Raw genomic sequence first — 27,986 nt, 5'->3', positions numbered from 1 at the left:
AAAGGAGGCTTCTTGGCCTTCCACCAAAGCTGTGCATGAAAGGCCAAAGCCAATCCTAGGGAACATTAAAACGAGTCCTATTGCGGAACAATAAGGTGACTACGCAGCATTTTGCTACACCTGGGGATCTATTTTATTTTGATCACGAAATTTTATTAATATATCAGGGGATGCAATAACAAAAGCTCTTATGTGATGCAGCAAAGAGTTTTTTTCCCAATCAAGTCAAAGTGTTAATTCACTTCAATCCAAAGTAAATCACTTGAAATTTATTAAAGAGGGCGTGACGCGGTGACCTCCATTGCAATCGAGAAAAAAAATTACTTGAAATTTATAGTAAATTGCTATCAAACGAATTTTAAACTGCACATATTTCGAAGTACTTTAAACTTTAAACTATTTTAAACTAAACTATAAAAGTTCCTAACACATACCAATTTTAAAGAATTTTACGTAGTTTTAATAATATACTTGAAATTTACTTAAAATTTTATACAATTCAGAAAGCGCAAGAATTGAAATGGGCTGTCTTCACGGCGCTAGATCCTCCTTTAACTTACGAGGTAGATCAAAAGTGTAAAGAGAGTCACTCGATCATCATGGATAAAACTACCAATCTTTCAATTGGGATCTAATCATCTTGTTCTCTCTTTTTTTTTTTTATTTTTTCAAATATACCCTTTGTTGTGAACAATCTACCCAAACTTAATATTATGAATAAATAATTTTTTGATGTAAGTCTTGGTATATGAAAGTCTAATTGGACCCCAACTAATCCAGTCGAGTCGAGTCAGCCCACTATGGGGTAAAGCTCTCCTAGCGTGGATTTTTTACATTCACAAGGACTCGAACCGAAGACCTCGTTGAAGCGGATCAAATGCCAAACCAAATTAGACATTTTTTATATATTGTTTTCTCCGTATAATTTTAATAAAATTGAAGAATTTTAATTTCCTAACCAAATTTGACATCTTTTTCAATTTTTCCTTAGAGAAATGATACTTCAATTTTTCTTTTCTTAGAGAAATACTATTTCACGGATTAAATTTAGTATCCATTATTGATGATTGATACTGATTATCGATTGATTGATAAAATAAATATCCAATATCTCTCGTTATTGATAAATTAAATTTAGTACCCATTTTAGCTTGCATGAATGCCATGCAATCTGTAACAAAAGCAAACGTTTATTGAAAAAAAAAATTAAAAATTCTATTATTTATATTCATAAATAAAATAAATCAAAATTTAATTACCAATTAGAAGATTTGTATCAGTGAAATATAATTATATTAATGACAAAAAATGGTGTTCCCCAACAAAGCGGGGCTAATTTTTCACTAGAATCCCATGAATAATCAAACTCCCACCAACCCAACAGCAGAACCCACCCTCCCCCCCACCCATCTCTATCTCTATAAATAGTAATATTCACTCATTACCAAGAATAGCAAAACCACATCCAACTCATAAAAACACAGGAGGAAAAATGCCAAACCCTTGCCCTCCAGGCAAGTTCTTTACTTTTAGGTCCTAATTTCATTGACACCTATAGAGATCCAATCTCTCGGCTTATATTGCTACACAATTTAAAATTTTCACACCGAAAAGGTTTATATATGTGCGGGGCAGGAACAGTATAATGAAGCTTAGCCTTCAGCACCGTAGTAGTTAGTGAAACTTGAGATTTTGCCATACCGAACAATTTACTTCCCACACTAGGTTTCCTGTCTCATCTCTATGGATGTAATGAGTTGCACAATATAATTTGTTGTCGTGCTTGACCTTTGAATGAATGAAAACCGCTTCTTTCTTTGCTCTTTTGTTTGATGACAATGACAATGATCCATCAATGATATTTTGACAGGGAAGAGCTCGTGGCCGGAGCTGATAGGGACCGACGGGGAGGCTGCGGCACCAACAATAGAGAAGGATAACCCTAATGTGAAAGCGTCCATAGTCAAGGAGGGCAACCTTGTCACCCCCGACTTCCACTGCGACCGCGTCTGTGTCTATGTCAATGACTCCGGTATCGTCACCAGGGCCCCTAGTGATTGGCTAATCAATTATGTTACTAAATAAAATAATACTGAATAAGCTCCTCAATATGTTTATGGGATCTGGCCTCCTCTTAAATATGATGAAATGAATGTTATTTGCTTTTAGATTCGTGTTATTCTGCTCGTCTTGTTCGGTTTACATTCATTCTTCGTGTATATATATATATATATATATATATATATATATATTTATTTATTTATTTATTTATATATTGCGTGGCGATGAAAAATATCTATTTTTTAAAAAAATAATTTAATTGGTTGGAAAAATTCCTTAATGAATATTACAAACTATATAATGAACTTTACAGGTCGATCAATGAAAGCACGAAAACAAACCGGAATGTGCCTCCCATTATCCTCATGACCGATCCATCATGAAACAAATCATGATAAAAGAAAATGATTTCTTTTTCTGTATAAGTTTGAAATATCAAAGTCATGAGAAAGAAGGAGTACAACAGCACAAGCTCTCATATAGTTATCAGGATGTTTTAGATTTAATTCTCGTGATAAGATTTCTTATGCTATTTTATTAAACATATTAGGTTTTCTATTTCATTGTATTAAAAATCTAAGATTACAGTTATATTAGAATTTCTAATTTATTATAGTAAGACTATGGGCCTCCATCGTAAAAAAAATTAAAAATTAAAAGAAAATCAAATTCACAAGATCAGTTAGATGTCACCTCCTATATATTTCCCTACTTTTTCTTTTCTATTTTGTGTAGAATCCTACGCATTGCTTCCAAATTGGCAGTTGAAACTACAAAATGGCTATGGCTAAAGTAATTTAACGAATGTGGTTGGTTCAAGTGGTTCGGTGCTTGTTCCACTTAAGCAAGGTATTGGGTTCGAGTTACTGTGAATGCAGAAAATCCATGCAGTGAGAGTTTTATCCTTTAATAGGCCGAATCGACTCGATTGTATTAGTCATGATCTAATTGGGCTTTCGGATTCCAAGGTTCACACCGAAAAAAAAAAACTAGAATAATCCTAATTCATAACCATGGGGGTATGTAGTGAATTATAAGCACCAATAGAGTTGCGATATAACTAATACTAATAGTTGCAACCAATCGCAGGATTATCATCCAATTATCTATTTATTGCGATCTAGTTGGTGCTTTCTCACACCACAATCATCGCTAAAGAATCAAAGAATTTCTCATGTAGTTAGTTCTATAAATACCCCACACTGATCAAATCCCAAGAACATGCTACATCATTTTCATAAAACTGATAAATAAGGGAATTAATTGAGCTTAATCATGGGAAGCGGTTGCCTCTTGGTGAGACGTTATATCCCTTTTTGAACCCTTTTTTTTATCAAAAGTCTCATGCAAAAAGCACACCTGTCAAAATGGTTATCCATTATATATATAGTTGGTTATCGGGCCTTGATACAAATCTATATGATTGATTTGAATGTCATTTACGTTTATCTATTTTTAACAATGTAAAAAATGATAAAATTTTAACCATGTAAAAAATGAAAAAATAAAATAAAATTTAAGAGGGTGTAGTACAATGGCGCCTCCCTCACCTGGTGACCAAGAGATTCCATATTTGATACGGTGGGATTACCCGTGTCAATTTATTAGATATTTAGAATTTTTATTTCATTGTACTAAGTTCACCGGTCTCCCTTATAATCCAAAAAAATGATAAAATTATCATGCAACGCGCGGGTATCAACTAATTTTCATTAAGTGGGGACAGGAACGAATGGAGATGTGATATCCATTAATTTTCACATTTATATTGTCTTTTTTCTTAATTTATTGAGATTATTATTTATACGAATTTACTGATTTGGCCTACTTATTATTTTGTAGTCAAAATATATATATATATATATATATATATAGAGAGAGAGAGAGAGAGAGAGAGAGAGAGAGAGAGAGGAAACCTAGTAGGAAATCTATTAATTGACAGGAGATTACATCATATAATCCGCATTAATTTTAGCATATTGGTGCCTCGTCGTTCATTTAGATGTATATACGCCCACTGCATATACAAACCCATCAGATATATCTTTGAAAATATTAGAATTAGCTTAGTGGCTTTGTGAGGTTGATCGGCCTGTGCGCATACAATTTTGATCTTGATCGAAGATGAACATCAACTCATCCTTTCCTCTTTCATTCGCAGTTGTTTTGCTTCTTCTCTCATGCAGTATATATATATATATATATGATTAATTTATTTATCAATTTTAATTATTTTACAACATCAATAATAATCAAGTTAATTAGCTACTTATTGGCTTTCAAATCCTTTATCGTTGATCTGTAGGAACTTTTCTTGGAGAGAGGACAAAATGCCACCCGGTTGTTAAGATCTCGAACTGCTATGAGTTCGTGTGCGCTCATGTCTGCACCAAAAGATACGGCATGAGCGTTACTGGTGCATGTATCGATTCAGAAAACTGTTGCTGCCATGTATTGCCACCGAAGATCGCCGGGAACCAAATTTAGCTCTCCGTAATTCACCTCAATTATCCAAAAAATAAGATCAATAATGCATGTGTACAGTCAAACATTGCATGTCTACTACAGCAACATCTGCACTACAGTAATAGTTTATTCCTTCACAATATGATATCCATATTTTAGAAAGTACAATAAATTTCGTATTATTGAGAATTAAAAGGATATGTTCCCTATTATATTTGTATTATACTTGGAAGACGTAATTGAAAAAGAAAAATTATAAAATACTGCGAGTAGTGCGAATACGATTCTTTTTTAATAAATTAGGATCATTTAAACTATATCTACATATAGAAAAAGATTAAATCGCGAAAGTTGGCAAATATTTCAAATCAAACTTATGTTTAACACCTGCACATAGCATGGGCAACCTTCTAGTATGTTGAAAAACAATCCAAAAGAAGAAAATGAATTTAGACAACAATATATTTAGGGTTAATACAGATTTACGATTAATACCTATTATAGCACAAGTCACTGTCTACTATGGTATGTGCAAGAAGAAACAAATTACTCCACGATTTACTTGTATGTACATCCTTATTTGCTCATTATTTGTCTTGTGACCCGTTTCGGATGATATAAATTTGACGATTAATGAACTTTCTCCTCTGCTAAATGAATTTCGCGTCGGAAAGTTAGATTATGAATTGGCCTTTTTAATTTTTGGTCGGCTGGATTCAAAGGTGGCCCACTATACTAAAGTGATGTATACTAAAATGTGGTTCCTTAAAAGGGAATCTAGAAAGTCTATTATCTTCTGCAAGATAATATAATATTTACTCAAGAGTTTAAAAGAAAAATTCTATTGACTTAGTGACACATGACATGTGAAATGTCCGTTATATATAAGACTTTCTCATATTGCTTTCGTTTATATAAATACTGATACATGCCAATACATAAAGATAGATCTTCAAAAAGAACTATCTATAGGCTGGCTAATCTATCATAATCTGCTCGCTGGATCTTGGGATTGTTGCGCCTGATATAAGATAGTAGAAGACAATATGAACAAAAAAGCAAAAGGGACACACGGAATTGATTACCCAATTCGTCAGAAATTCTGACTACGTTTGGGGGCGCCGCCAAGCCAGGTATTCCACTATTTTGAGTTAGGGTCACAAAAGATATAAATTGCTGTTTATGAAGGGAACAAACCTTAATTATATCACCAATGGGCCGATCTCGATCCGGATTCACAGTACTTCAGGTTCCATAACTTAACAGGTATTCAAGTCGATTAACATACCGTTGAACCTAATGCGGATCATGAACAGTAGAGAACTTGAATCATGATTCACAGAGAAAAATCTGGCCGAGATGAGTTTTGCATAAATTGGATTTTTGAAATACTACTTATTGCAAAGTATGTTTAATACCCAGAATTTTTACGTTGGCACCTATGAATTGATTATGAGTTATTTGCAGCAAAGCTAACACAATACAACAAAATTAGACCATCCCGATGCTTATCTCTTGACGCTTTGCAAAGCATCGGGATAAATTGGCCCATAGGAGCTTTTCCCTACTCTTTAGAAAGAGTCGGCATATATCGGTTTTTAGGCGACATTTTGAATAGAGTTGTCTTTCGTTTACCTTATCCCGACGTTTTTTGTGCTTTTTTCAACCTTTGCAAAAGCATCAGGCTAAAACTATGACGACGCTTCAAACATCGGCCCTATCTTTTAAAAAAAAAAACAATTCAAAGACTGAGCAGAAAAGTTCCTGCTTAGCCTAAAAATTCTAAAATTTTGGTCAACAGATTGTCATTTTGCTACTGAATGTTATCAAATATGTTGTCAAGTGTGTTTTAACGTGCGTAGTAGATTGTCATTTTGCCACTGGTTATTGTAAGAAGTGTTGTCCCTGATATTTGTTGTTCATAATAGGAAGGGCAACTCGCTGTCTCTTTACAAAAATATGTTGTTATGAAACACAGGATATTATCAATGATGATGTTAATTGAATGAATCTTTTAAGATTAAATTTACAACAGTTTTCAATAATTTTCTCAAATTGAGAAGACAATGGCTTATTGCTATGGCTTATTGATCGACCCAAATTCATAATGGCTCTTTAAAAATGGACCGACTTGTTTGAAACAATGTTGCAAAGAAACTTTAGATGTGCTATATTGAGAAAAGTATATGGCTTCGAGCCTTTAGTGGGATCACATTTTCAACTGTTAGAGTACGAACTCCGAGAGATTCGATCAAGAAGATATTGTTCTAGAAAAATCTATATATTACGGACTTAATTTATATGCTAGCATATATATGCTAAAATCTACAAGAAAAATACACACAAAATATTCCCAAAGTTAATATAAACCAAGTCAACCGCTAGCATTTTAATCATACAAAATAACTATTAAATTCCCAATGGCCTAGATTTTCTCAAAACCATAACAAATATTTTCGATAAGCAGGGCCACATATTACAAGAGATCGGTTGAACAACAGAACGTGAGTATCATATTCATACATTGCTTGAAACACATAATTAGGTTTCATGAAAGGGACTTAAACATACCAAATTAATTACTTTAAATTAGCATAAAATCGACTATATAAGATTCAACAGTTAGATTGACCAACTAGCTTACCTTCTAATTAGCCATCTTACTTGTTTATGACTAGCAATTCCCATGGCCAACAATTACGCATCAATGCTTATGTTGTATTCTTACGGGTTTCCAACCCTTAATTCATGACATTAATACCATGCAATGTATATATATATATGTGTGTGTGTGTGTGTACAAGTAATGTTACCAGGTGGAGGAAGAGAAAACGCGATCCACAAAGTTAACACTCGTAAGAGTCGATCCCGGAATCTCTTGGTTTCGAATCGTTGGTGAATGTTTGCACTAATTACTCTTCCAAACAAAGGTATAATTTTATTTAATTAAAGATTATGATAATAACATCTCTTCTAATACAAGAGCCCTAAATGACTTGACGAGTTCTATATGTTTCTACAAGAATTTTGGAACTAGAGCCATCAAATACTTGACTTCCATATATGACAACAAATAGGACAGCATGTTGTCATAGTTGACGTTCAAAATTTGGCCCATGTCGATCTTGGTTGAGAACACGTTATCATATCTATTGTCAATGTGTTTCTACCTGAGATCGACGTGAGCCGACATTTCAAATGTCGGCCCAAGGTTGTTTAGGCCGACACTTTACGAAATGCTGGCTAAAGCTATTTAAGCCAAAAAAAATTAAAAGGCTGGGAGGAAAAATTCCCGCCCAACCTTGAAAATTTCAAAACCCAAAAATTCAAAGCTTGGACTGCTTATTCGACCACCCTCCCTTCCTCCCTTCTTCTTCTTCTTAATCGCCCTCAAAAGACAAACAATCCCTTCCCTTCCTTTGCCATCTTCCACCGTCACCCTTCCATTGTTACCATATTCACTCTACTACCATCACTACTACAACCTTCCTCCCTCTTCCACACCTCATCTACCTCCATAATCAATTCCATTATCGTCATCCATCTCCTCACATCCTCTATCCTCGTCCTTCTCCATCATCACTTTCACTACAACTCCTCCAAGACCATGCCCTAACCATTCGTGAAGTTCGAGAGGAAGAAGTTACATGTCAATATCAACCCAATTGGACACTTCGACCATGGGAAAACCAACATGATATTCCCAAGGTCCTCTTTCAAACTCGCTCTTGATGTGCTGCTACAGTTCCTCCATCCTATCCCCTTGCTGCAGCTTTTCGTCCCTTCCTGAAGCTTCTACTGCCGCTGATGGCTCCCCCTCGCCCTCTCGAAGTTGTTGCTACTAGGGGATGCCCCTCCTCGACCTCTCATGCCAGTGGACTCTCTTTCAATTTCTTTCATTACTTCTACCCACTTTTATTTCAATGTGAACTTCTATTAATGTATGATGATTTTTATCGATTTAAGAAGTTTATGCTATATTTTAACGATTCGAAGTTGTGGTTGAGTATTGAGAATTGTGGTGTGATTCTTTGAACGATTTATGATGTTTTCTTAATTTCTAGGTTATGACAATCGATTGTCAAAAATTTAACAATCCATTGTAAGCGGTGAACTGGGTAAGTCTACCCATTACAATGTGCTGTCAATTTTCTGACAATTGATTGTCCCTTTTTTTAAATTGAAAATGGTATGTGCCGACGCTTTTTATGTCGATCAAGACATGACTTTTAGCCAACATATTTTGCGTTGGCCTAGGGATGGTTTTGGCCCTACGTAAAAAACATCGGGCTAGGGATGGGTTTGGCCGACACAAAAGCATAGGGCTAGTGATGGTTTTGGCCAGACGTAGAAAGTGTCAACTTAAAGATGGTTTTGACCGAAGCAATAAGTGTCGGCCTAGACTTGGTTTTTGCCCCAACCCTTGAAAAGCGTTGGCCTAGGATGGATTTTTGCCTACGCTTTTGGAAAAATGTGGAGAAGCATATGCCAACGGGATAATCTCAACGCTTCTAAAACCGTTAAGAAAAACGTCAGGAGGGCCTAGGCCAACGCTTTTTGTGTTGGCAAAGGTCGAAAAAAGCGTCGGCCTAGACCCCATTTTTTGTAGTGACAATTTCATTCTAAATTTGCAAAACATATTTTTTCAGTTCGCGGTAAAATTGGTGGTTGCTATATACATAGATATGGCCATGGAAAGGATATAAGTGCTACATATAGTATCTCTGAATATATCATACCTAGTCAAAGTAGGAAAGCAAGAAAATACATGCACAACCACCATGATGAGTTGATTTGAGTAATTTGGCACTTTGATCATCTATAAAAGTCTCAAATTCGAATTTTATAAATTTCATAAGTCATAATTTGGCAGAGCTTCACCTGTGGTCCAACCAAACTCCAATATGAATTAATCGAGACTCGTTGAACCTTTTAGATAAAAGGTGATGCAAAACCAAGGAGCAAAAAAAAAAAGATAAATTATACCATCTGACCCAATATTTGACAATTTTCCCAAATCTAGCCCATCCTTTAAATTTATTTGAGAATGTCCAACACTACATTTTCGTTTCAATTCTAACCTACCACCAAATTTTCATCTGAAATTGACGAAAAATTTGACGTGGCACCTTTTGTGGGAGTCGCATTTATAATATATATTTATAATAAAAAATATTTTTAAAAAAATACTCATACCAGCCCTTCTGAAGGATGGATGCTTGGCCAAGGGTATTGTCATTGGCGACAGCCACCCGAGTTGAGGTTATCGACAAACCCAGAACTCATCGGCGACGTCATCCCTGAGTTGAGGGTTTTGTTTTTTAGATTTCTTTATATTTGTTTAATATTAAGTATATGAAATTCAGTGAAGTGTGCCACGTAAAATAAAATTGGCATGCCAAACTTTCCCTCGATTTTGAAAGAAAAATAGACACTGAGTTGAATCAAAATGTAAATAAAAAGTCAAGTGTTCTCACATAATTTTTAAAGAACGGGTTAAATTTGAAAAAACTGTCAAATATTGGGTTATATGATGTAATTTAAAAAGGAAAAATACATGCATGTCACGACTCTTGGCGGCAAATCGTCTTCGGGTTTCAGGCCGGAGGGAGTGGGGCACAGAACAGAACCGGACCGGAGGGGTCCGAGCCGAGCCGGGACAGGACAGAAGAAAAGAAACCGTTACGCGTGAGAGGGAGCGGAAAGGAAACGGGACCCACCAGCGGGTGCAAAGTGCAACCGTTGGCTGCACCAAAAACGCTTTTTCTTACCTTTTTCTTCCTTTCTTTCGTTCTTCGCTTTCACTCTCTCTCTCTCTCTCTCTCTTTGTAAAAGGCTTGATCCGATCTCCAAACCTCTGTTGCTTGCAATTTGTGTTTCGCACGCTCCACAATCATATTTATCTGCCCGTCAGTCTCCTCTGCCCGCTTCTGATCTCCGAACGATACGATTGCCGCGTTGTCGATTGATTGAATTTCTTGTTGTTGGGTTCTCCTTCTTGAACTTCTTGATCATCCCTGTCGATCGACACAGTAAGTTCTTGTCGCCGAAACCAAATGTCCCCTCATTTGCTTTCCGGGCATCTGAGAAAGTTTCCGACTTTAACCGCAGATGCAATGCAATGTCATGTATGGTGGATGGAAAGTTTGCAACTTCTTGGCATGCCCATCTGCTTGGTTTTTATCCAATTGATGCCTTGTTTCTCCTCTGTTTTCATTGTCCTGGTATGCTCTTGAATCGGGTCGTGGAACATATTCTGCATTGGTGAAGAAATCAATGAGGTTTCGGCATGGAAATGCCTTCGTGGAGTTTGGCCTTTTTCCTGTTAATCCCAATTTAGTGGCCAGGGTTCCGATTCCCTGACGAAATCATGACCATATAAGAGAAAATTTGGATGCAATGCGATACATTCAGGACTCGAGCTAGTTTGAATTCGAAACTGAGAAAGTTTGCATAAAATGTGCTAAAGTTATCAGATTATCGGGTGATTGGTCTTTAGTGGTGTCATCAACTCTGAAGCTAGTCATTGCTCATCCTGTTAATCAAATACATCTAAAACCCATAGCTGATTCGATCTAGACGTGAACTCTTTTGTTGCTAGCCAGGCTTTCTTTCTTGTCACTTCATCACTTAAGCCATGACCACCGAGCTCCTGGATATTCAACCCCGCGAGCTCAAGTTCACATGTAAGTTTACCTTGACTAATCCATCTGCTTTTCCAGTATTAACTCGAATTCTAAGTCAAGTAGATTTTATGCTTTTGAAGTTGGTTGTTATTATCTCGAGATATAATTAAACCGAAATTTTCTTTTTTCTTTTTTTTTTAATTGTATGGATACTTAATACATATCTGATGCTAAGGATTCTTTTCTTTTCTCTGTGACTGCATACTGTAGTTGAATTGAAGAAACAGAGTTCGTGCTCAATTATACTCAGCAACAAGACTGAACAGCATGTTGCTTTCAAGGCAAGTCGTCTTATTTTCACGTGTCTACAATCGTATGCTTGTCCTGAGTGCAACGCCATTGCTGCGATCTATATGTTCTATTCAGTACTGTTGAGAAGAAATTTCGATGAAGTTCATGTTTTCAGTTGCATGTTTCATTTCTTGACGATTGGTTGGATAACCGATGATTCCAGGTTAAGACCACATCACCAAAGAAATACTGCGTACGACCCAACAGCGGTGTCATCAAACCAAAATCTTCATGTGACTTTACAGGTGAGTGATTTAACCAACACTCTAATTTTACGGCTTTACTTCAATCTGATTCACTGTACAGTCCGTCTTATACTTCAGATGATGAATTTGATACATTTTATTTGAGAGGTTCTTCTTTCACCATTGATTATTTTGCTGCAGTAACAATGCAAGCTCAGAGGGTAGCACCTCCGGAGATGAAATGCAAAGACAAATTCTTGGTGCAGAGCACCATCGTTCCATTCGGAACTAGTGAAGAGGAAATAACTTCTGATTTGGTGAGAAGAGTCTCTAGTATCTGTTTTTAATACATTTGTTTACAGCAGAACGGTTCGACTTAATCCATTTTCTGTCTTCAGTTTGCCAAAGGAAGTGGGAAGTATGTTGAAGAGAGGAAGATAAGAGTGTCACTCGTTAGTCCGGTCGAATCTGCAGTACTACTGCCAATCAATGGAGGTCAGAAGCAGGACCCTTGCCCGGAAGCTTCGCTACTGAGTGATAGAGTCCCCAGTGGGATTGAAAACATCCCTCCGCCTCACACAGTAAGAGAAACCGAAAAATAATTCAATCGTCGTGTGGCTGTGGAAATGGGATTCAGTTTTCTGTTTTCTTTTACGAATTTTCCAGTGACACGGGCAACACTTCATTCTTTCATCCAAAGAAACATCTAACCGGAAATCCAACCTTACCTTCTTATATTTCCTGGAAATCGAAAACTGTGGTACCAACTCGACATTGTTTTAACTTATCGAACATTTCAATATTCCTAAGCATGCATGTTATCTTTTGTGTAGGTGTCTGAGGATATGGAGGGATTGGATGCAGGGAAGGCCTCAGTCGGCCATCAGGAAGAAACCAACGAGACAGAGCCAACGACATTTTGGCACGAGGACGAACTTAAAATTTATCAGAACATTCAGTACCCAAACTCAGCAGAGGACTTGGAGGGATTGAAATCGAAGCTCAGAGTGATGGACTCAAAACTGAGAGAGGTGCGTTCATTCAGCTTCTAATTGATTCTCCTACATCCAGTTCCGAAGAAGATAACGCGCAGAGCATGTCACGGGATATTGCAGGCTGAACGTACTATTGTGAAGCTAACAGAAGAGAGAAGAGTGACAAACCGGGAGAGGGAAAAACTCAAGCGCGATTTGGTAAACTCATTACTAATATCAATTCTGTCCAACAATCAGTGATCAATTAATACTTGTTCGGTTGTGCTTGAAACTGCGATCCATCTACAATAAATCGCTGTTTCTCTCCCGATTGCAGGAGATGTTGAGGAAGAGCCGGCCGAAGAAAGCTCAAGTGGGTTTTCCTTTGCTCTATGTATGCACGGTTGCTCTTATTAGCATGGTCGTGGGATATTTGGCCCATACTTAGCACTGGCAACTTTTACTGTCGCCGTACATCCTCCGAGAATCCGGTGATGCAAGACATTGGCCTGCTTGTATGTCTTGACGGATGTCCAGTAACGAACTTTCCATTGCCCAGCTTCAATGGCGGTGCTTCCATTTCAATGGAAACAATAGGAAGTTTTGGGCAATTTTCTCGCTGTTGATGATCGCAATGATAGTGGCCCGATGAGTACTCGAAATTCATTCGGTATAGTATCGATGGACTAAAAAAGCCTCATGTTGCACCTTAGTAGACTAGAATATTAATATAAAACATTATCCTGACAAAATTCAATTCGGGTGGCTTACAAACTACACAAAATCGCATTGATAGAACCCAGCACACATTATATAGACACAAGCATTTTTTATTATCTAGCAAAACCAGAGCAACAGGCAAATACCAGTTATGCCGAGAAACCTTCTCCAGAAAAGTTCGAGCCTTAGATTGGCATTTGAACCGTCATCCGCAATATCTTACCTACAACAACACGTCACTATGAATGGCTGCTCTGTACATTCTCTCTCGAAGGACCTTGTTGAAGGACCTCTACCGCCACTGAGGGTTGTCGCGCTCGGTCGGCGACCCAGGGACAAAAGGGACGAAGCCCCGTCCTCCGAAGACAGGGCGCATGAAAGAGTCGTCGAACTTCCGCCAGTAGTGATGCACGCTCCGGCTCGGTGTGGTCAGGAGCATGCGAAGGCTCGACGGGCGGGGAACGTTCTGGCCGTTGGATTCCGAGCACTGCCCGTTGCTGAGGAGTGGTTCGATGATGAAGGATTTTGGGGAGGATGGCTCAGAGGAAGTCATGCTTGTGAAATGCTTTGGCGAAGGGAGCAAGTACCGGACCAGAGGTTTAGTGATCAGCCCAAACACCTGCAACTCCGATAATGTCAACTGAGCAGAGATTTTCCTGAGAAACATAAGAATGGAATCCCGATCCAGTTTTTAAGAATAAGGGTCTTACCATAGTGCTGAATAGAACAACTGTAATGGTACTCGTGATCATGAATGCGTTCTTGCGGAGTTTTGCATCGGACTGAGTGAACTGCAGGCATAGTATTCACGGATCAGATGCCTTGCAGAATAAGGAGTCTATCCCGCAGGAGAACTCTAACATCCCGAACATATCCATATGTACATCCATTTTTCTGTTTCTTATGCTTACCTTATTATAAGCAAGAGCCATAGAAACAGCTCCGCGCATGAGGCCAGCCCACCAAATTGTGATCTGAAAATCAAATCATAGTTTACACAATTTAGAAATGGCTGCCCTGGTAACCACTGCAAATAGAGCATGAGAGGGAGAGGGGGAGGAGAGGGAGAGGGAGAGGGAGATCGATCCCACCTGTTGCTTCCAGTCGATTTTGTCGTACTTGGACTTCTTAGTCAAGTTCGACAGGAATGATAATGGGAAAACAAAGGCTGCCCTCCCAAGTAAAACCAGTCCCAAGAGTATCGAGCTCAGCTTGACTGATTTTGCTGGACTGGAGATGAATGAAGAGCAGTAAAGAAAGCAATATTTTCACATAATTGAACTGCTTTATCTCAAAGGAAATGAAGAAAAGTGAGTCTCATGCTGACCTATCACTGACGAGCTTCCATCTCTCAATATCCAATGCATCCATCCCAACATAAAGGAATATGAAAATCTCCGCTACAAACGATAAAGTTGCAAAGGTATGCCTGCATTATATGGCCAAAACAGAATAATTTTAATCATTCGCTTACTCTTATGGTGAAAAGGGGGGGAAAATTACGATTTTTCTAAGGACATTGTACGGACTTGGTCGTTACTCTTGAACTCTCAGTGACATTATGCCAGGTGTAGTGAGACATCACGATCCCACAGAAAAACACGGTGAGGATGGCACTTAAATTGCAGAGCTGAACAAACAAATTTTAAGAATTTCATTGACCCAGAAATGATCAAAAAGTTAGAAGAAAGAGATTGAATCATTGTCCTCAGAAACAAAGAACCGAAAGTTACAGAAGAAATCCTTACTTCGGCGAGCATATATGAGAAGTAGGCCATGAGCATCATGAGAGCAACTTCACGATCTGTAGAGTGCCTAATTTGTGAAGAAAACAATGCATAAGATCACAACTGCAGATTTTACAAACAGGACCAACTGGTTTAACATAATGACACTAATCCCGACTCCACGAACCTGCCAAAGTAGAGCTTCTTGATTATGTAGGCACTAAGCAGTCCTGCCTGCAGTTTTATAGAGCATTACATGAATCATAAGATAATAACTTTAATCAATAAGCAGAGATTCAATGCGCGCGCGCGAGAGAGAGAGAGAGAGAGTCACCAAAACTCCGAGCAAGGTGCTCGAGATGAACAAGTACAAGAAATTGCCGATGAACTGGAAAGCCGTTTTCGAGTTGATATTGGACAGATCGAAGCTCTGAATAGCGTTGAAGAGCACCACTGAAGTTGCATCATTAACAACTCCTTCCCCGAAGACAACACTGTAAAGCAATGGTGTCTCGTCCTGATTAAGCACCTGCAGAAAGGTTCAAATTTCAAATTAATAACAAAGTATATAGCCGTCAGAGAGTACCAAACAGGAAGGACAGTTCAGAAAATTTTAGTTTATACCTGCAAGGTACAGACAGAATCTGTCGCAGAAAATATTGCCCCGATTGCTGCAACAAAGAGAATGAGATCAGCAGAGACATAAGAGAAACTGCTTAGTGAAAAAAAACAGATCAATGTAGACAGAGAGGTTATGCTATATGTACCAAGATAATCTCCCAGGCTCATCTCGAGGGCACTGATATTCAGCAGTTTATTCAAGATATACATAGCACCTAAATCAAATACCAGACTCACAATTATTAGCAAACATACAGAGACAGAAAATTGGTTTTTTTTTCGACTGATCATTTAGAAATAGAAGCAGAATTGACTGATCAGGTTTGTATTGCAAGACCTCCTATAGTCCCAAACATGATAATAACTCAGATATATTTAAGGAGCAATTCTTGAGCATTACCTAATGATATGATGAAGAATGATATAAGAGTGCCCACTGCACCGAAGAGCATGATTGTCATGAAATTGCGGAAGAACTGCTTTTTCTTCACTTGAAACCTGATGAACAAACAAAATAGATATATCATATCGTAATCATCTATTGAAATTACAAAAACAGCTAGTCTTACAGCTAAGTTTACATACATTGCACCAAATCTCATAGGGTATGATTGCATTTTTTTCTCAATGCTCCTCAATTGATGGTGCACTAGAATGAACAGTCTCAAAGACCTGAATAAACTTTCAGACCTTTCAACACCTGATGTTGTATAACTTAGTTCGTCTTCTAAAGTCACACCAACTATAGCAATGTTGTACGTGGAAATCTCAACTGCTATAGCCATGCATAAGTATTCCTCGCATGAAATCTAAGGTTATAGTTCTCCACGACAAGTGAACGATCTTAAGTATTTCAACTAAATACCTGGTTCTAGGGAGGTCCAGTAAAGGGTAATCTGCATTGCAAGTAAATGAACTGACATGTTATTTATGCTCAACCCAAGTTCATAACATCAGCAGTTTTGCACTTAGAAAACATAAACCAGATTTTATATGGAACAAATCGATGTAACTACAGAAACGTGTGACCACCATTCAATGCATAAGTGCAAAATCAGATCATATCCCATATCCATCAAACAGGTTATAACTACATTAACAAATTAAGATATACGTACATGAAAGAAATTCGAGTTCAAAAATCCTGTCTTACCCCGCGTTGAATATTATAGGTGGAAGAAGATAGATGAAGAAGACATCTTCGCTGAACACTAGAAGGTGCGAGCTTTTCCATCTAGTTGTAAGCAAGATAACCACTCCCGTGCATAGACCCTGCACCAAAACTCGAATTACCAAATAATCAAATGCAAGTGGTACAAGTGTAAACGGAGCATCCAACCCAATATAAACTCACTATCACGAGGGCGGTAATGGACTCATTCATCCACCGGTTCTCCTCCAACAAATGGCCAATCACAATACACGCGCAGAGAAGGGCCACAAAGAGGTTCATGGACACGACCGAAGCATGGTCAGACGTTGAGACCATCCCCAGTTTGGTTAAAATGTGAGAAATTGCACTGATTGCCATTGTTGCAATGCAGAGGAAGTAAACTAAGGAAAACCCAGTTGGCAAAACAGATCCCTCGATCAATAACCGGTAATTCTAGCAATCCACTGCAAAATCATCCCCAAATCGGATCTCAGGAATCCAGCTTACACCCTTCACGTCCTGATAAGCTCGCAGTTAGGCAAACCTGCAAAATGAGATTTTGACATCAGCACAGTCATACATATACTGACTCATCGGATCAACAAGAAGGAGAAAACATAAAAAGGGCACTCTTTTACAAAGTGAACGTGCTAAACCAAGAGAAGTGACTAGCACCCATTAAACTCAAGCATCAATTCTTCTTGATCATGACCTCTGTCAACTGAATCAGCACGGCAGTAAATCCAAGAAATCATGACAAGCTCGAGCCACTGTATCTGCACAGCTAGCTAGAGAGAATTACCCAACTAAAATATTCTTAGCCCGATCCAATCTACCATGGAACCAAAGAGACCCACAGAGCGAGAGACTAGACTAGAGAGATAGAGTTGCCCCTCTACACACTCACCCAGAGAAGCGCTGGAGAGAGAGAGAGAGAGAGGGAGAGAGAGACGGGGGATTGAATAATGGTTGACCGTTGATTGAAGATCTGGGAAGAAATTTGTTTGATATTCGGGATACTGTCTTCTGTCTGATGAGTTCAGCTCAGCTGCTGGTTTTTGGAAGCTTTATTACCCTGAGCAGAAGGAGAGAGGAGAGAGATTGGGATCGTGGGCATAGAAGAAATGAGCTCCAAAATGACAGAGGCGGCATCCCATCTACCTCTCTCTCTCTCTCCCCTCCCCTTCATCAAATTCAATTCATTTCAGTCAATCATTCTGTCGTTTTTACGAGACACGACAAAATCCATTTTCCCTTTTGTTTCGTTGTACTGCCATCCCCAGAAAAGGAATCTCCTTTCCATTTTCTCTTTCGCGACATTTTTTTTCCTACGGCAAACCACAATCCAATTTGAACTGAAACTCGACATGTGTCATGTTCCTCTTCACATCATCACGTGTTTAATTTGCTGTTATGACACGTTCCGGTTTCAACTCCTACGTTTAAAGTTTAATTTTAGTCCCGAAAAAAGAAAAAAAGAATATTCAACTAATGATAAAATGTTTTATCTTATCAAGATGCAGTACACTTTTAATTTTATTTTTTTAATGAAATCCTCGTTGATCTTAAGGGCTACGCTACGTAAGGGCTAAACAAAAGACCACTGAGTCCGTACGGTAGGAAATTTCAGATGTATAATTGACGGTATACCGAAGCCTAGGATGACTTGTTCCTTTTCTTTTTCCCTTTAGAACGAGTGGGCGAGATTGAAGATTCATATAAAAGAAGAAACAAATGGGAATCTAGTTTAGATAAGGAGTTAGGGGGCCCATTTTCATTTTCAATCAACAACACATAAAATGTCCACTGATAATAGGATTGGTCTTGTTCACGGATGGTCTGGTCGTGAAGTAACCTCTCGTTGGCATATCGGGAGAAACTCTCATCTTTAAACTGAGCTCATTATTCGGAGAATACGATTCAATGTTTAATGATCATTCCGTAGTGATATTATTTTTGTGCTTCTCGAATCAGAAAGAACAATTGGATGAATAAGACTGCTTCAGTACACTTCACCACATGATCCGAGCGCTCTCAGAACATCCGGTTCGATCATGTCCCCATTTCATTTTTAAGACCAAAAAAAAAAAAAAAAAACTCTTCAGAGCCTATAGAAGAATTTCTTATTTCGCCAAGATGTTATTTACTTATAAATGGCATGTGCAGCCAAGAATATTTGGCCACGTATTGAATGTTAACAACTGGTCAAAAATAAATATTTGACGTGCTTCTCCTTACTTTATTAATCAGTTCAAATTAATTAATAATTATTAGTATTATGATACTATTTTAGGCTTCAGTAGGCATGACTGGTATTAGCGAAGAAAAGTAATTAAGAGTCTACCATACGAAGGCTTTGCATTATTATTCACGTAAGTGCGGACGAAATAATGGGCTCCGCGCCAAATTGATTGACGCATGCATGTGGGCTCCACGGCAGAAACAAAATTTATCAAATACACACCAACTAAATTTAAACAAAATCTAGAAAAAAAAAATACACAGATTAATAAAATTTGCCGACATTTGATTAGACAGAAAACGCCTTGATTAATAAAAAAATTGGAATAATTGTGGGTTTTGTCCTCTTAGGCTATCTCCAGTTGGCGCTTTCGCCCGGCCTCCCATTGCCAGCTGGCGATGTGGAGACACGCGTCTCTGGGAACGGCAGCCATGGAGCAAGCCGCCGCCATTGAGTCGATCTATGTTCTGGGTTTCTCCGCTACTTCTCTTCCCTTGCTCTCTCTTTCTCTTCCCTCCTCTTCTCTTCTATATGAGTTTTGGGTTTTAGGGTTCGATTCGAGTTCAGCGGGATAGATGTCACGGTAACCATGGGTTTCTAGGTTTGATTTGGGGTCTGATCTAATTAGGGTTTCATGGTGGTGAGGATGTGTTTGACGAGGATTTGAGGGGCGAAGCATGAGAAGCAGGATCAAAGACGGCATCGAAGGGAGAGAAGAGAGAGGTGGGGTAGTCGCAGTGGGCGACGGTGAGGAAGTCAGAGAGTCCGTTAACGGCCATGGAGAGCTCATGGAACGATGGAGGAGTAGAGGAAGTCAGAGAAGAAACGGATGGCCATGGTGAGGAAGATAGAGAAGGAACAATGGAGGAGGAGGAGATATTATTTTAATTTTTTTTGGTTGAGTATTAATTTAATTAATATAATATGTATGTTGGTTGAGACCAGAGGTTTGAGTTTAAGACTTACATCGGAGCAGGTGACTCTCTCTTTCTCGGAGTTTATCTTTATGGGACAAAGCACTTATGTGGCAATGTGAGATCCACTTCATAGACACCAAAAATAGATACCCATTTGAGATAGTCTTAGATAATCCTAGCGAGGTTTTTCTCTCGTGTCTTTGATGCTGACGTGACGTCGTCTGACGCCACATGTAAGAAACGTCCGTTAGGGCATCTACGATTCTCTCGTTTGGGAAACTGGTCTCACAAACGAGAGACCAACCAGTTGTTGTTGCGTGGTAGCTCCTAGGTCGATGCTGCGGCAGCTGTTCCGCTTTTTCATTTTTTTTATTTGAGTTAATAGCTTAAAAAAATATGAACTTTGATCACTTTTCAATTTTGGCACAAATTTTATTTTTTTTGTCAAAAAATACATGAACTTTGATATTCTTATCACGTTAGGCATTTATGTCATTTTTCGTCCATTTTGCTGGCTTGGCGAAAAAAGGTGTCTACGTGGTAAATGGCGTTATATCACTTCAGCAAAAAATTAAAAAAAATAAAGGAAAAAAAGTGAGAAAAGTATTGGTCGGAGAAAGGGTGAAACATCGTCTCTCGATTAGAGTCGTCGGTGATCCTAAAGGGCATCGACATCGACGAACCTAATTAGTGGAGTAGTGGACAGGCAGAATCGGAAGAATCCTCAAATTGGGGGATTCTCCTTATTTCGATGGGTGAGATCTCGATCCTAACCACCACCCTTGAGGATTCTCCCGATATCAGCGAATAGGGCTTCAATCCCGATCACCATCCCTTGATTGGGGTAGTCAACGTCCTTCAAGGTCATCGACGACCCCAATCGGGTTATGATGGCAAGTCAGGGCCTTTACCTTTTCTCCAATCAAAGCATTCTTATCTTTTGTTTTCTTTAAATTTTTTATTGTTATTACTAACATGGTGAAAAGGGTGTGTGAGGATCTGATACACCGAGACGGATTTCACCAGCTTCTCGGCTTCGGAGAAGTTGGTAGCTCAGAAGAGTCGGCAGATGAGGAACTGTGGGACCGGAAGGAGAGTGAGGGCGGCGGGGTCTAGAGGAGGAAGTTGAAGAGGTTTAAGCAGGTGGAGGTGGGGATGTAGCGGTCGGAGAGGATCCGGTGGAGGGAAGGAAGTCAAGCTTAAAGAATAAATGGGTTGAGGAGAAGGAGGAGGTGGATAGCGGGAGTCTGAAAAGGTTTCTCGGCAGACGAGGGGGGAGAGGGCGTCGGAACGATGACCCTTCTTGGCAGATAAGGATTTTTAATTTATTTTTTTGGTTGAACGTTAATTTAATTAATATAATAGTATATGGGTTATATGAAAGACCCATAAAGACAAGCACTGAAGTATGAAGTTTCTATTTTTCTTGAAGATGCCTCTCATCTATGCGACACTTGACCAAAATGGAGCCCACTTTGGAGACATGGGGAGAGACACGTCTGGAGATAGTTTAAGGTTCATTGATTTCCTTTCTTTTTTTAATTATTTTCTAATTTTTTTATTATTTAATCAATTAAATACTTTCTACCTAAATTATTTTCATTTTCTCAATTCGTTTCATCTAATACTTTTAATTATTTTTTCTATTTTCATCATTTTATCAAATTTTTTACTATACAAAATTTTGCTCTTATCCTAATCTTTTGCGAATACTTTTTCATTGTTTTTTTTTCCGATTTTTCATTTATACTGGACATATGTTTCTTATAATTCAAAGGTATAGATTATAATCAACGTGGGTTAATTCAAGCGATTCGATATTTATTCTGCTTAAGCAATGTCTCGAGTTTAAGTTCTTGTGAATATAAAAAATTTACACTATGAGAATTTTACCCCTTAATGAACTAACCCGACTCGACTAAAATTAGTCGAAATTCAATTGAACTTTCAAATATAAGAGTTCATAATGAAAAAAAAAGTATGGGATATAATAAATTCATAAGTCTTAAAAAGTAGAGATTTAGGATAATAATATTTTTTATTATCGAAGTACTTTAGGAGTTCTAGGTTGAATAATTATCAGTTTACCTTGCCGTGTCTTTTTTATTTCCCCTTTTTCGATCTCTTACTAGGTCCAAGCTAGTAACTATGGTCTATGGCATAATCCGAACACAAGCATGATAATTACCATGACAAATAAACCCTCAACCAGCCTCACATGGACCTTCATTGGGTGGAGGGGTTTCCATCTAAAAATTCCATTTTCTAAAAAAATATATATATATTTGGTCTGTAAATTAAAATTTAAAATCACTATATGGATTGATCAGAGTGATTTAACTTATTTAAGTAAAATCTCAAATTCAAATATTATGAATGAAAAATATATATAATTAAAAGAGATTTATACCATTCGTGCTAGGACCCTGACTTGATCAGAGATTAGTCGTCCATTAAACTCCAGACGCCGGCCAGTGAACTCAAAAAAAAAAGAAAAGACCGATAATATCCAGCAATTAGTTCCTCAATTCACTAGTGGCCACATGTGGAAAGTTCACACTGGGACACGTTGCTGCTGAGACAAGGTTGTCACATGTCCACGTTAAGAATGATCACTCGGTTGGACCATTTTGCTTATTTATTATTTTTATATTTATTATTTGTTTGTGGGGAAATGAACGATAAAGTACATGAGGCTAAGTTATGCCCGGTGCGTGCAATCAAACAAGACGGGGACAAATTATTGACAATCGTACTAAAATTGGGAAAACTACTCAATCGACTGAATGCCTGAACATTGCCATCAAGTCGGGTATAGCCCGGTCAGTTAAGATCCATTTTCGCTTCCCAAATCGCCCTTCTTCTTCTCAAATAGTAAATTGCCATGGTCCTCTGGTCATCCGCTATCAGGAGCCGGAGTTCTTCATCAACCTTTCCACCCTCAATACACTGTACAACCTTTGGCGAGGCTACATTAGCCGTAGGTCACAAGACTTACGAGAATGACCCCCTCTCCCCGTGTTACAAGATCTAATAGATACGAGTACATATCATAAAAGACATGATACTAAATATCTTTAACGATGTATATGCTTCGACCGATATACCAACAATCATTGCCTGATGATGCAACCTTCACTGACCTCGCCCCGGTCACAGCCCACTGGAGCTAGAGCTTCATTGATCATCACCATCCTCAACTACTGTTATGTGCAGACCACCGATCAGCACCTTCTGCTAACACCATCCACCGCTGGCAACCCCAACGAATTGTCCGTGGCCATCGAGGCTGTATTCGCTAGACCCCAATGCTGCAAGTATCATCATCGACCACCCCCTAAATAAGTGATTAATTAGTTTAATGTTAGTGTGCATCTTGATAGTGGTAAGGCACCTACCAAATACTCATATTATCGAATCCTATCCACTGATCTAGTGCCCAAAGTATCTTCCAACATTTTTATGTAAAATATCAATGGTTTTTGATAAAACTAATGGAAAGACCAAAATTAAAAGGGAGGGGGAAAAAATAAAGGGATTTCTAATGTTAGGGAAAAAATCTGTGGAACCAACACAGAAAGCAAAAATACAAACATAATCTAGATCTAGATTTTATAGTACATGAATTAATAATGATTCAATCTGACCAAAAATTCTTATCATCCCAATGGCTTACTCCATTCATAGTTTTGATCACGATTAGCAAAATTTTCCAATTAGTTTCAAAATAAGGCTACCTCTAATCGCCAGGACAAGATTGGATTTCCAATTGGGATCGAATGAGATTGAATTCCTATCGAATTTTAAAGTCCAATTTTGCGTTTGGAGTAATAAAAAAAATTCTAGAATTGGGCTATGAGGTTGAAATGACGATTCTATCCCACTTTTTTTTAAGATTTTAGAATTAATTTTAATTTATCAAAAGTAGAATAGTTTTGAAATTTACTTTAAAAAAAAGTTTACAGAAAAATTGGGAGGTGTTGTGATGCCATATCTACCTACAAAGAGAGACAGAGAGAATAGGAAGATCATAGGCGGTGGTGGCCCAACGGCAAGCACCATCTCCCGATGGAGGTCGCCGGCGCTATATGAGACCGCCGACATAGGGCACCACCGCTCTCTTCAATTCTCCCAGTAGGCTTCTCCTTGGGAGTGGTAGAAATGGTAAATTATATTATAGTGGAAGAACATTGTTACCATTTCCGCCAAAATAATATCCTAATCCGGTTACAATTAACCCACATTCGCAGCAGGTATATATATATATATATATATATATATATTATAATGGATATAATTTAGTTAATCATTTATTTTGTCCAGTTCTCCCAAATTTCTTATTTTAATCATAAGTAAACACAGAATAAGTATTGTTTATTAAAAAAAACACACATAATTAGAATTTGCAAAATCCTATCTGGCATTATTCCGGTTAGCCAAACGCACCATAAGTCTCGGAAATTTGGTATTTCACTTTCAGGGGGTTAATTTCCATGGCCCGATTTAATGATTTTCGTTTTCAAGAAATGGGTATTTATGTGTATATATATATGGCCAAATATGGCTAGTTTTCCCCAGAGCACTCTAGACGAGAACGAGACAGAACCTATTTTTATATGGCGAAGAAAGAATTAAATTTGTAAAGAACGAATTAACTGTTTTTCCTAGCAGTAATCTTAGCTATAGACCACCAGAATACCTCAGAACTCATCTATTTAGCAAAGAAAAAAAATGTTTGTTAGATAATTTATGGATGTCCTTTAACAAAGAGCCAAAGATAGGGCTTATTTTCTTGCATGTTTAAACAGCCTTGCAATATTTTTCAAAGAATCACATAAAGAGAATTTCAAGTTTTATGTTGTTTTTAAGGGACAAACTCCAGGTACTTTTTGCAACCTGGGTAGAAACCCACACGTCCATTGCATTATTGATGTTCTGCAGTCCCACTGAGTCGAAACTCATTGGTGAAGTGGCCCCACCATCGCTTCCTATAACATGGCAGCCAGCTTCTATGTACTCATAAAATGATCAAAAACAATTTCTGATGCCAAGGATCGGTGATGAACACCGCAATGGCGGAGCATGCTTAACCGGAGATCTATTAGAGATTCATACCTTAGAACTGGGTGAGGGGTTTTCCCCTTCTGGCCCTTGCTTGTTTACCAGAAAAACGAAGAAGTCTTTATCAATTAATTCTTCAGAACATAGGCACGATTAATAGAAGTAGGATGGAGGAGGAGATGAGGGGAGAAAGCCTTCGACTCTAGATTATGGGACATGGTGGAGTCCTAGGACATAGGACTACCTGGGTTGGTGTCCAGATGGCCTTGTGGGCTGCTGGCTGCTTCTTCACGGGCTTCATTACTCATCTGTGTTAAAGCGGCGAGATAATTGTCTGTGTCTTGGTCAAGGTCGACATCTTTGGTGCTTGAATTGGACCGTGGTGAGTCTGTCTGCATTGGCGGGGGCTGGAGGCCACTCTTCCTGAGCATCATGGCTATCATTTCAGCCATTTCTTGTTTCTTCTTGGCCCTCTTTGCTTCTTTTCGGGCCTGATCTTCAGTTCTCATGGCATTAATCGTGGCCATGATGTCTTCTGGTAGGACTTGTTTAGTCCTCTGAGGTGTCTGGATAGCCTGGGCAGTTGATGATTCACAGATCACTATACCAGGCTGTGTGGTCTGTGCCGTAGTCTGTACTACGGATAGAGTACTTTCTGGCAAACTCTCAGCCATCAAAGGTCTTGAGATCCCTGCCCTTGGCCTTTTGCAAGGGAGTAGGTGCGGCATTGCGGCATTCAATTGCGTCTCCGCACTGACCTGAGATGGCTGCGCCATCTGTGTCTGGCTTTGGGTTTGGGTTTGTGTTTGAGAGGGCTGTATTTGTGGGGGTATGGGAGTGGTGGATATGCAAGCTCTCTCAATCGCTCTGAGTCTTTCTATCTCTCTCTTTGCCGCACTCAACTCTCTCTGTAGGCGGTCATTCTCTTCTATCATCTTCATTTCCTCACTGGTATGTTTGTCCAAAGTGTAAGTGAGCCTTTTGATAGTCTGCTCATTACCTTGGCAGGAGGAACAAAAGAGTCCTGCCATTGTCTGTTCCCTGGAAGGTCCTTGGGAAGTGGATGCCTCCTGAGATGAATCTTGATAATGGCGTAGGGCTGGGCAAACATAATAGTTTATCCCAATCCTAGATCTTGCCACTGCAAAAGCTTCATGGAGAGTGTGATATCCCTCCCATTGGGCCTCTGAGAAGTCTTGGATTTGGTCTAAGACGTCCGTCCAGCTGTTGAAGACACCAGGCATCTGTCCGTTTAATACCACAAAAAATGGGTATCCTCCTTGTGGTGTAGTAGCAAAGTATTCTGCTAAACAATTCACCACATGGGAAAGTTTTTTTACATTTATTGGGTTAGCGTGTAGTCCGACCCAGAAATGGTCTAACAGGCATAATTGCTCCTTTGAGAAATTATTTCGATCTAGATGAGCCTTCTTAGGTCTATAAGACTGGTTTGAAGTCTGATATATGTCTAGGCTTAGATTCCCAAATTTTGCCTTCTCTCTTCCAAATTGCAATATTTGCATTTGGGCTGTTGATCGGCTTTGAGCAGGAACTGCTTGAGCCATTGTCCGATTTGTCAGTTGGGTCAAGCCCAATAAGTCCAGCCTCTGTTGTCGGCGTCTGGCTTCTCTGGTGAGAAGATCTGATGACTGCTGCTGGCCTGTTTGCCCCATCTGCAAAACAAAGTTGGTTATCTGTATAAGTCTTTTGTATGAGTCTTCTCCTGCCTTGCTATATACATACACAGCAGATTACGCAATATTTTTATCAGAAGATATGAAGCGAGAAAGAATATCAGCAAAATCATTTTCTTTCCCTTTTATATGTTCAAAATTTACCACTCTTCCGTGGCCTATTAGGGACATACACACGCCTCTCTCCTAGGCTTCAACTGCCCAATGACGGCAACCAGAGTTTTTTGGGTGAGATTAAAACCTTATTAAGATCTGGAATGCAGGGAAAACATGCAGAAGGAAAAAAAAAGAAAGAAGAATAAATATAACAAGAATATTATATTAAATTAATTCATACCTTTAAGATAAAAGGGTGGCCGTTCCCTACCGGAGGAACTTCCCGGAGAACCAAATGAGAGGGGATTAAGACGATATGAAAAAGTTCTTTATTGATCTGGAATGATTACAAAAGATGGAATGGATACAAGATGGAAGGGAGAGGAGAGGATGCTTAGAAGGCAATGGGTATGGTGCTTGAAAGCGCACTCCACTCATTTCTGCCTATTCCTGTCCTAAAGAGTTCTCTTTATAGACCCTTACAAACTCCGGTAGAAGTTAGATTTGCTTTCGTAGTGTTTAAGGAGTGTACGAACTGGATCTTTAACATAACACATATAGCACCTATCACGGCAATAACATTCACACAATTAAGATGCATTCCTCGACGCCGGGTTGGAGACTTACTTATGCACCTCTGGATGATCTTAAGTTTCATTGAAAAATAATGAAAGGTTTGTCAACATTTTTGAAAAAGATATAAATGAAAAATAATGAAAAATTTGTAGGAATTTTCGATAACAAAATATCAGGACACGTGGCTCTATAATATGCACGCGAAGCCATTTTCATGTTTTAGTTAAATTGTGTTTATTCATTCCTATGTCCTATGAAATTTATAACAAAAAAACTAACGCGGTATTTTTAATATAAAGGCAATTTTAAAAAAAGTACATGAATGATTAAATACAGTAAGTCCATAAAAAAGAGGCATAAAGGCATTGTCATGTTTTTTTGAAATATAAAAGATGATTGAAATACTTTAATTCAAGAAGAAAAGTAAAAAAAAAATGGAAAGCGTAATAAGATGAATATTGGAGTTTTGATCCAGGGTCTTCGCTGTGACAAACAATGCATCTAATTGTAGAAAGC

The 27,986-nt window shown here is 38.4% G+C and overlaps 3 protein-coding genes across 10 annotated transcripts; 1 reads left to right on the top strand and 2 right to left on the bottom strand.

The window, feature by feature from the left end:
* Window positions 1-10,106: 10,106 nt before the first annotated feature.
* LOC116190339 (vesicle-associated protein 1-3-like) lies at window positions 10,107-13,390 on the top strand. Of its 2 annotated transcripts, none has more exons than XM_031520025.1 (9): window positions 10,107-10,559; window positions 11,133-11,213; window positions 11,424-11,494; window positions 11,668-11,749; window positions 11,891-12,006; window positions 12,088-12,270; window positions 12,523-12,720; window positions 12,805-12,882; window positions 13,001-13,390. In XM_031520025.1, the coding sequence occupies exons 2-9, from the start codon at window positions 11,165-11,167 to the stop codon at window positions 13,109-13,111; spliced, it is 888 nt and encodes a 295-aa protein (XP_031375885.1). In that variant the 5' UTR covers window positions 10,107-10,559; window positions 11,133-11,164; the 3' UTR covers window positions 13,112-13,390. The 2 variants fall into 2 exon arrangements, with proteins under 2 accessions (XP_031375885.1, XP_031375884.1); XM_031520024.1 differs by having other exon boundaries at window positions 11,129-11,213.
* Window positions 13,377-18,059, bottom strand: LOC116190338 (sodium/hydrogen exchanger 2-like). Of its 6 annotated transcripts, XM_031520023.1 has the most exons (16): window positions 17,560-17,666; window positions 17,086-17,428; window positions 16,885-17,003; window positions 16,597-16,627; window positions 16,132-16,229; window positions 15,878-15,946; window positions 15,735-15,781; window positions 15,445-15,639; window positions 15,298-15,344; window positions 15,132-15,198; window positions 14,913-15,013; window positions 14,711-14,812; window positions 14,475-14,613; window positions 14,295-14,357; window positions 14,094-14,174; window positions 13,377-14,002 (listed from the first exon to the last, which is right to left on the bottom strand). In XM_031520023.1, the coding sequence occupies exons 5-16, from the start codon at window positions 16,190-16,192 to the stop codon at window positions 13,676-13,678; spliced, it is 1,299 nt and encodes a 432-aa protein (XP_031375883.1). In that variant the 5' UTR covers window positions 16,193-16,229; window positions 16,597-16,627; window positions 16,885-17,003; window positions 17,086-17,428; window positions 17,560-17,666; the 3' UTR covers window positions 13,377-13,675. The 6 variants fall into 6 exon arrangements, with proteins under 6 accessions (XP_031375883.1, XP_031375877.1, XP_031375881.1 ...); XM_031520021.1 differs by lacking the exons at window positions 16,597-16,627; window positions 17,560-17,666 and adding an exon at window positions 17,687-18,059 and having other exon boundaries at window positions 13,676-14,002; XM_031520018.1 differs by lacking the exons at window positions 16,597-16,627; window positions 17,560-17,666 and adding an exon at window positions 17,792-18,059 and having other exon boundaries at window positions 13,676-14,002.
* A 5,168-nt stretch (window positions 18,060-23,227) lies between these two features.
* Window positions 23,228-27,352, bottom strand: LOC116190340. 2 transcript variants are annotated; one of them, XM_031520027.1, is made up of 3 exons: window positions 27,136-27,352; window positions 25,349-26,777; window positions 23,228-23,380 (listed from the first exon to the last, which is right to left on the bottom strand). In XM_031520027.1, the coding sequence occupies exons 2-3, from the start codon at window positions 26,775-26,777 to the stop codon at window positions 23,367-23,369; spliced, it is 1,443 nt and encodes a 480-aa protein (XP_031375887.1). In that variant the 5' UTR covers window positions 27,136-27,352; the 3' UTR covers window positions 23,228-23,366. The 2 variants fall into 2 exon arrangements, with proteins under 2 accessions (XP_031375887.1, XP_031375886.1); XM_031520026.1 differs by lacking the exon at window positions 23,228-23,380 and having other exon boundaries at window positions 25,100-26,777; window positions 27,136-27,350.
* Between the last annotated feature and the right edge of the window lie 634 nt (window positions 27,353-27,986).

This window comes from Punica granatum, unplaced genomic scaffold, assembly GCF_007655135.1.
Source record: "Punica granatum isolate Tunisia-2019 unplaced genomic scaffold, ASM765513v2 Contig00422, whole genome shotgun sequence".
NCBI lineage: Eukaryota > Viridiplantae > Streptophyta > Magnoliopsida > Myrtales > Lythraceae > Punica > Punica granatum.
Note: the sequence above shows the minus strand (reverse complement) of the source record. Positions and strands in the feature narration are given on the sequence as shown.

Excerpts from the sequence above, each read along its gene's own strand:
- LOC116190339 (XM_031520025.1), top strand. The coding sequence starts at position 11,165 with ATGACCACCGAGCTCCTGGATATTCAACCCCGCGAGCTCAAGTTCACA. Across the intron at positions 12,271-12,522 it reads ACATCCCTCCGCCTCACACA|GTGTCTGAGGATATGGAGGG; the intron begins GTAAGAGAAACC and ends TCTTTTGTGTAG. Across the intron at positions 12,883-13,000 it reads AAAAACTCAAGCGCGATTTG|GAGATGTTGAGGAAGAGCCG; the intron begins GTAAACTCATTA and ends TCCCGATTGCAG.
- LOC116190338 (XM_031520021.1), bottom strand. The coding sequence starts at position 17,262 with ATGGCAATCAGTGCAATTTCTCACATTTTAACCAAACTGGGGATGGTC. Across the intron at positions 15,947-16,131 it reads ATTCTTCATCATATCATTAG|GTGCTATGTATATCTTGAAT; the intron begins GTAATGCTCAAG and ends TATTTGATTTAG. Across the intron at positions 15,345-15,444 it reads GCACCTTGCTCGGAGTTTTG|GCAGGACTGCTTAGTGCCTA; the intron begins GTGACTCTCTCT and ends ATAAAACTGCAG.
- LOC116190340 (XM_031520026.1), bottom strand. The coding sequence starts at position 26,777 with ATGGGGCAAACAGGCCAGCAGCAGTCATCAGATCTTCTCACCAGAGAA.